Source organism: Camelus ferus, chromosome 13 (assembly GCF_009834535.1).
Source record: "Camelus ferus isolate YT-003-E chromosome 13, BCGSAC_Cfer_1.0, whole genome shotgun sequence".
Classification (NCBI taxonomy): Eukaryota; Metazoa; Chordata; class Mammalia; order Artiodactyla; family Camelidae; genus Camelus; species Camelus ferus.
Window position 1 is genome coordinate 35871177 of NC_045708.1, and position 9257 is coordinate 35880433.

At 38.7% G+C, this 9257-nt stretch overlaps 1 protein-coding gene across 1 annotated transcript in view; it reads right to left on the reverse strand.

Annotated features, from left to right (window-relative positions):
* Window positions 1-8206, reverse strand: part of AGBL4 (ATP/GTP binding protein like 4) — a 1086468-nt gene extending 1078262 nt beyond the window's left edge. Inside the window, exon 1 of the mRNA XM_032494231.1 lies at window positions 8050-8206. Within this exon, the coding sequence (XP_032350122.1) occupies window positions 8050-8083 (34 nt within the window). The 5' untranslated portion in view covers window positions 8084-8206. The remainder of the gene's footprint in view (window positions 1-8049) is intronic.
* Window positions 8207-9257: the final 1051 nt, after the last annotated feature.

The window sequence follows — 9257 nt, forward strand, 5'->3', positions numbered from 1 at the left end:
AGAAAATTCTTTTTCCTCAGGACTTTATTAAATCAATTTCTAGGAACTAATATAAAAATAAAAATAGAAGTTGCATGATGATTCCCTCTTCAGAATACAGGGAAAGTTGCTTTCACAAAGTTGAATACTAGACTACATATGATTTATATTAAATTGAAGTTAATTTTTCTTCATCCAGTTCTATAATATGAGTGATGTTGAGCTTCAAATCAAAGACCACACAATAATGATAAACCTAAACTTATATAAGACCTTCTAGTTTTTTATAGAAAAGTTCAAAATATTTACAATAATTTTTACCAAGCTGCAAAAATTTTACTAGCATTTCTCATAATCATTGCTATTCTTGTGGTGGTTCACTGGTAATGATATCAGTAAGATGAGAAGTTAGAGTATTACTGCTTTGGATGCTATTTCCAACTTTAATTAAAATTAATTTAAGTTCTTCTTAATGTAGTTATAACACGCATTTATAAAATTGCTGTCTTCCAGTATCTGGGGTAGCCACATGATCAGAGAGGCTCTTTAAATATATGTGAAGCTGCCTGTCTCACAGAATGGAAGACATCAATTAATGCAGTAAGTTGATTAACAGAATTTCTACTCTATCATGTGTACACCCTCACAATTCTATTGAGGAAAGGATTATATTACCATTTTAAAGAAGAATAAAAGTGAGGCTCAGAGAAGCACTATTACACAGTTAAGTGGAAGGATTGGCTTTTAAATCTTATCTGTTTAACAAACAAAACATAAATACAAAACAGAAACAGACTCATAGAATACAAACTTGTGGTTGCCAAGGGGGCAAGGGGTGGGAAGGGATAGACTGGGATTTCAAAATGTAGAACAGATAAACAAGATTATACTGTATAGCGCAGGGAAATATATACAAGATCTTATGGTAGCTCACAGAGAAAAAAAATGTGACAATGAATATATATACGTTCATGTATAATTGAAAAATTGTGCTCTACACTGGAATTTGAAAAAAAAATTACTATATACATTTATATATACATATATATATACCTTTCTGATGTTCATTACTACTTCAAGTATTTCCATGTTCCTTCCAGATATCATTTCATTGTTTCTAAAGTGCTACTTAAATGTTTCCTTTATTGAGATCCTACAGACAACAAATCCATTCAGTCTTAGTCTAAGATATGTTTCAGTTATATCACCATTAAAATAAATAAATAAACTAAAAAAATAAAAATAAAAATAAATAAATCTTATCTGTTTAATTTCAAAACATTTGCTTTGGATTGCTCTAGCCCAGATGTTATTAGATCAACCCTTTCCACCAAAGTATTCCTACTTTGAAGATTTCAGATTCTTAAATGTAACCTGATAACTAACAAAGAATTTCTTAACCTGGGTTTCTGAGGATGGACATTATCTCTTGAAATCATTTTCAAATTTTTTTGTGTCTACACATAGCATGCATTTTCATGAGAAAGAATTTATTTTCTTTTCATTACATAGTCTAAGGGATTTATGATCCCAGAAGTGTTTAAGGACAAATATGGAGGGATGAGGGTGAAGGGTTAGGAATGAATAGTCTTTAGCTCTGTCAATAGATGAGCAATACTAGCAATGTTCTGCATAAGCTTTATTCCCTAACCACACAACTTTTCTGTGCACATGTTGTTCTCTCTCTCTTCCATCACTCCTCTCCTAGGCCCTCTGCCTACTAACATCACTGGACTAACTCCTTTCTGTCATTCAAGCCTCAACTCATTTGTCCTTCCTCCATGAAGCTTTGCTGAACTATAACTGCCATCGCCCCCAGGTTGTCAGGGAACCATTTTCTGGCCTCAGAATTCTGTATACAACTCTGTCATTGCCTGGATGGTAATTTTCTAACTCTGTTTCTCCTCCACTAGGATGGGAGCTCCTTAAAAGCAGGAACTTTGTCTAACATATCTCTGAATTTCCAGAGTTTTGCACAATGCCTGGTACATAGTAGGTATTCAATACATATTTTTGAATGAATAATTTTTAAATGAATAACACAGTCCACAACATAGTGATTTCTTTCACAAAACATGACATAGAGATTAATATACTACAATTAGTAACTTCTAAGACTCCAAAAAAAGGCAAGCAAATTATAATTGCTGGCAGATTGTTTTTCCCATTCCCTTATACCAAATCTCAGATATTTTTTCCATAACATTGTTGAAAGTTTTTATTTAGGAGTCTCTAATCCAATATAAAAGTTTTCAATCTTACGGAAAATTCTAGAAGCCTTTATGTTTGCCTGTTTTGTTTTCCTTCAGTTGACATGCAAGTACATTATTTTGAAAGCCTATTTAAAGACTCAAATATTCACAATCAATAGTTCTCAAAAATATATGACAAAAACTTCTTCCTTCAGAGTTTGAAAAGAAGAGAAACTTCTTTTATGAATCCAATTAAATAAATGGGAAATACAAAAAGTAAAAATTATCATATTTCCACATAGTGAACACCATTAATGAATTATTTAAGCTTTCACACTTGCAATAATTTTTATAAGCAGAAAAATCAAATTCAGCTATGAATGAAAATTTTTCTTAAATTGAAAAATTTAACACCTACTCCATTGCTGAAATTTAACAATAAAAATATTTTGAAACTCACATAAGACTGTGCTGTTCTTAAAGGACTCAAAGACACAGGTGTGACTTTGTTAAGAACATGTATGCAAAATATGGGCATCCTTCTGACCTTCTTAAAGCATACAGTTCTCAAGTATCTCTCATTGAAAATGACACTGATCCAAGAGACTGAAACTGAAGCCAAATGCAACATTCACAAATATCAGAAAGACAGACATTATCAGAGATTCTTAAAAAGAACAATCACATAAGCATCATGGAAACAAAAGGTGCTTTCTGTCCCAATACTTTTGGGATTTTTAATAAATCTAAGCTCACTGACGTTACAGAAGATATAAAGGTAATAAAAAAAAATTGAAGTTTTAAAATATTTCTAAAAAGGGGTAAAAGTCCACATTTCCTTTTCCACAATTTCAAAATCTTTAAATCTCTAAAAACAGTGATTTTTTTTCCATAACTTTGGTGCCAAAACTAATCTGTAAGCAAAACTTAACCTAAATTGATGTGAAGCCATTTATAACTTTTATTCAATTAGTGTGAATGTGATATGAGTGTGTTTGATTACAGGGTACTCTCCCATGCCCTACTAGGGGTGTTATATAATAAGCAGTACATATGCTGCACTGCCTTTCCATAATCAAAAAAAAAAAAAAAAACCCAAATTCTGAAATATATTTACACGTAAGGGTGCACAATAAGGGACTACAGACCTGGATTTCCTCTTATTTTAAAGGCGATTTTGCTAGTAAGCCTTCAGGAAAAGGCGCACACATGCGTGCATATACCAATTAAGCTACAATTTCTTTGGGGGTGTAAGACGTTGTGCATTTTCCACACCTTATCTCTAAATGTCACCTGAAAAGTAGGTGTCACTATCCCCAATTTACAAATAAAGAAAGTAAAGCAAAAAAAGTTTAACTATTTTGCCCAACTATTAACAAATGATAGAAAAAATTATTTTCACTTCTAAGTCTCTTTAAAATTTCAAGGTTCTGTCTAGAGATAATTTCAGATAATGTAAAGTTGCTTCTTTTAAAATACTCACTTTGTTTACAGAGAAAGTGGTCAAGGTTCAGACCATTTTAACCGACTGCATTATTCTAAAACTTCTGGTCTACATGGGCCTTCACAAAAGAAACAAACTTGGCAATAAGGAAAACAAATTATTTTACCAGGTAACTCAAACAAAAACTTTTTTTTATGATAGTTGGAAAGGAGGGAGAAGAATCTGAGAAACTGAAGCAGGTACAATCTAGCCTGAGACTAATACTTCCACATTTAGTTAACCGTAACATTTCTTTTGTATTATTATTAATGGCCAAATTGTTGGAGAAAAAGAAAAACTCTAACAGTCATGTTCTCATTTTAAAGTATAATATTTAAAAGAAAAAAAACTTCCTTTTGCAAATCTGACCATCTTACAGGGCTATCTGCATGTTTGAAAAAAAAAAAAAATCCTAAGTGTCCCTTCACTCCTTCAAGAAATTCCTCAAAATCCACCTCATACAGAGACTCCTCCCATGACACAGTTCAGCTAACAATTCTACATTCACCAAGATTGGCCTCTGCCTCGCTCCTGACAGGAAATCAATTATGCTAATGGAGAAAAATGAAAAAAAGTCTTATCTTAATCATTGTATGTTTAAAGCTTGCATTTACATGTAAAATATATGTAATACATTTGAATTTTTTATATTCAAGCTTCAGGGGAATTAAAGAAACACCATGCATTTGGCTCTTCAGATACATTATCTCTAATATTCACAGTTATCCTGAAAATATCATCCCCATTTCACAGATGAGGAAACTGAAGATCAGAAAATTTGAATCCAAAGTTCATATCTAATAAGTCATAGAAACAAGATTTTAAAAAGGATCTAAACAGGGATCTGAGCTCCAGTTCTTTCCGCTCCACCCTGCTAATGTATGCTTAGCTTAGAATATTTCCAATAGGGCAGGAATCTTCATCATGGCATTATTTCTGCTGTAGGTAACATGTTGCAATACAAACAGAAGCCCAAATAATGAATCTAGATAATGTTAAAATAGCCAAAAAACGACAATCTTACACTAATTATTTGCAGATTGAGCAAGTCGTTTAACTTCTCTGTGCCAAAACTTCACATATTAAATAAAGATAATACCTTAGAGAGTAGTTACAATGCTGAAGTGGATTAAAACATTTAAAGCACTTAGTACAATGTCTGGCACATAATAAACACTCCAGAAATGTTAGCTATTGCTCTTGAGATAAGAAATCACCAAACAGACATATTTTGTACCAGGTAACTCTAGCCAGCAATAGCTGGACACCTAATTCAAAGTCAATCCTACACCTCTGTAATCTGTGACATGATTTGGTGGGAAAAAATGACGTGTGTCAATCAGATTCTCTCTCTTGGGAATCTGAATTAAAAAAAGAAGATTGAGTCAGTTAACAGAAGTTAAATAGTTTGGCTCCTACCTTCACCAATTTTCTTTTATCAAGGTTATTAATAATGTTAAATATGTTGCTAAATCTATTTTCTCAGTCTTCCTTCTTGTATTCAAGCTAATGAATATGTCACTTATCTTTTTTATTGACGTATAGTTGATTTAGAATGTTCCAGGTGTACAGTAAAGTGATTCAGTTATACATATATATGTATGTATGTATGTATATATAATTCTATTCTTTTTCACATTTTTTTTCCATTACAGATTGTTATGAGATATTGAATATAGTTCCCTGTGCTATACAGTAGGTTCTTGTTGTTTATCTATTTTAGATACTGTAGTGTGTTTCTGTTAATCCCAAACTCCTAATTTATTTCTCCTCCCTTTCTCCTTTGGTAACCGTAAGTTTGTTTTCTGTCGGTGAGTCTAGCTCTGTTTTGTAAATAAGTTCATTTGTACCATTTTCTTAGATTCTACATATAAGTGATATACGGTATTTGTCTTTCTGGCTTAGTATGATAATCTCTAGGTCCATCCGTGTTGCTGCAAATGGCATTATTTCATTCTTTTTTATGGCTAAGTAATAGATATTGATATAGATAAAGATATAGATATTGATATTGATATGGATATATACCACATCATTTTTATTCATTCATCTGTTGATGGACATTTAGGTTGCCTCCTTGTCTTGGCTATTGTAAATACTGCTGCTATGAACACTGGGGTGCACGTACTTGAAATATTCTTTTGGATGTCCTTTTTTCTCCCTAGTTGAAACTTCTCAGTCTCATTGGAAGGCACTGAAATACTGCCACTACTCAACACTTCATCCCAGGCTTCTTCTGCCCACACTCTTAACTCTCTCTCTAAGCAATTTCATCCACACTTATGGCTTCAGCAATTAACTCCACGCTACCTCAGACTTTCTTGTAAATTCAACTGCTTTGTCAATCTCTCCACTTATTTGGTTGTTTTAAAAGATACCTCGGGTTCCATATGTCCAAAATCAAACTCATGATCTTCCCTCTCACATCTAGCCAAGATCCCCTCTAGGATTCTCTGTCTCCATAATGGCACCCCCAACTATTCAATTACACAAATTAAAAATTAGAAGTACACTTTTATACATCCTTCTCCCGCATTCCCATCTTTTACTAAGTCCTATTAATTATGTCTCTTAAATATTTCCAAACTCCTTCTCTACATTTTAGGATTTTTGACCAATTCTTATCTTGGCCTCCAAGGCCCTGCAAGATCTGCTTCAGTTTACCACTTTTCTCCTCCTGTTACCCTACATGCAGCCTCACTTGTCTCCTTTCAGTTCCTCAGGGAAAGCTCCTTGAACATCTAGATTATATCAGGTCACTCATCATTCACTTAACAAATATGTTAGTAACTTAACTCCATACCAGGTATGGCTCTAGACATGTGGGATTGATAAACACAAGAAAGACCCTTGCCTTCATGGAGCTTACATTGTAGAAGAGGAAGACAGGCAATAAGCAATAAAAATAAGCAGATTAAATAATATGTGTGAAGGCTGTAAGTATACGGGAGGGAAGAAAAGAAAAAAAAAATAAGGTAAGAGAATCACAAGCAGGGAGTTTTCAGTGCTTAACTTGATGCCTGGCATATAGTTGGCACTCAGATATGTGCTGAGTAGATGTATAACGAGAGGAATGAGCGTGTTCAAATTCAGGGAGCTTCAACTATTAAGTGAGTAGAGGAACTACATGGTGGAAGAAACAGAGATGCTCTGAAAGAAAGAAACCATGCAGGTCTCGAGAGATAATGGTCTCTTGAACCACTCTTGATGGCTCCATACAGTTTCCAGTTCCAGGCACCTGTACAGTCTTACCATAACCACCACCTACTTCTCCCATCTCCAAGGGCTGGATAATTCAAGTGGGTCACTCTTGTGACCAAAATACCTAATCAGGACACATACACAAGATTATGTATACCACTTGCATCAACCACTACCACACACATCCCCAAAGCCACTGCTCTTCTACACACACACACACACACACATAAACACACACACACACACACATATGTCACTTTGATACTCCAGTTCTTCAGAGCTAGGCTCCTTTTAGGGACAAACTCCCTCCCATATACACAGGACTGTAAAAAACCCTTGCTCCCTTCTATGATCCTGTAAGACCCTTAGGTCACTATCTCTCCAAGCCCAGCCATACTCACAAGGGAGTTCCTTCAGGAACAGGACCCTAGGCCTTCCTTTCTGTCAGTCTCCCAGCACTTTAAAGACTACCCTCCACCCACAGATAGGTGAATATGCACCCTCTGTGATTCTGAATGACCTTCAAGATGACTGATCCCACATACACTCATACTCAGGTGCAAGCCTCTCTAGGTAGGGTACTAAAGGAATGGGACTCTGGGTGTCCCCTCAAGCCTCTTGTCCTTTTAGGGACTCATATTAGGATTTGTATACTTTCTCTGTGACCAGGGTAACTCTGAGGCACTACACTTCCCCAAAGCACAAATACTCATATATCCCCATTCCATGACACTGCCTGATACTAAAGTAACACTCCTCCTACTTACGCCTGCCTCCTCAGAATCAGAGCCCCTCTCCCCTAAACCATGCCCCTTTAGGGAACCCTCCCATATTCCCAGAGGATTGTGTACACCCTCTCCATGACGCAGCCTATCCCTACAATCAGACCCCATCACAGGTGCCCCTCAGGAGGGCAGTCCTGCGTCTTCCCTGAGGTCGCAGCCGTTCCTGGGCCAAGGCTCTGTCAGGAGTGTGCACATAACATACCACTGCGACGCCGGGACTCCGGGGTCCCTGCTGCCACTCAGAGGGGTACGCTCCTCCCTTGACCCCCGACCCCGAGGTCAGAGCCCTACCGCGCAAACACGCAAGGCGCCTCCTCAGGAGTAGCGCCATGCCCAAGTCCGCCGTCCCCTCAGGCCCAGGACAGCCGCGCTGCCTCAGCGCTTCCCCTGTTCGACCGCCCCCACAGACCTGCCTCAGGCGCCGTCTGGCTCCGCTCCGCCATTTTTTGTTGTCCCTCTTCCTCTGAGCCCACGCGAAAATCGCCGGGCAATGGGGAGCGGGCGATGGGATCCGCGGGCTGACAGGAACTCCCTCAGGAAGACGCGGCACGACGGTTGCCAGGGCAACGGGCGGCCGGCGTGCGGGTGGCCGGCGCGTGGCGGGGGGCGGGCTGGGAGCAAGCGTACGTCCGAGGCCCCGCCCCAACCCCCCCGCCTACCCCCCCGCCTACTCCTCCGCCTACCCGCCCGCCTTCCAAGGCCGGGCGCCGGCGGGGCTGGGATTCCGCCGCGCTTCTCTCCTGCAACTGGGCCACCCAGTCCTGGCAACTGAGCATGCTCGACTGCCTCTGGGCGCGGGACCAGGTCGGCTGGGGGATCCCGCTCACCTGCTGCGAACGCAGGTTCCCGTGCTGACCGCACAGCTAGATGGGTCGGCTTTTCCGTGCTTGGTACTCAACTTTGGGAGCCTGGGACAGGACTCTGATTTCCCGGCGCTTCTCTCCACGGTGCACCTGGCCGTGGTCGAAGTACTGAGTAACTTTTATCTTCAACTGAAATGCCCTGAGAATCAATAATTATGTGCCCCGCCCCCACTCCAAACACATGGAGGGCCAACAGATTCAGGCTCCTCGCCCCTCTACAACTGCACCATTACCCAGCTCAAGAAAAGGCTTCTCTTTCGCTGGTGTATTTCTCAGTGTACCTAGGATGCTCTTTCCCATCTCTGGTGAATCACCACTACCTCCTAAGACCAAAGTATAACATTCTTGTTTACTGAACTGCTCTGTCCTTTCAGTCCCCCGTGCATCCTTGTCCTAACACTTAACAATGCTTTATACATTACGTATTTCTCTTTTCCTCACTTGACAGTAAGCTTCCTTATACCTAGGGTCAGTGTCTTCTTTGTAAAACCCATAACACAGCATTGTGTTTGACACAAAGGAAGTGCTAAGTAAATGTTTATGGAATGAAAAATGATTTCTAAGTTCACACTTGCACATTTCTACCAGGTTTACTGAGCACTTATTTTTTTTACCAAATACCTTGCTAGCCAGGCCCGTACCCCTCGAGGGGCTCGCAGAGAAATGAAAAGAGAGAATGACTTTGACAGAAGTTAACTAGTTTTGGAAGTGTTACAGGATCAGAGAGATGGAAGCCGGGGTGGGGGTGGGGGTG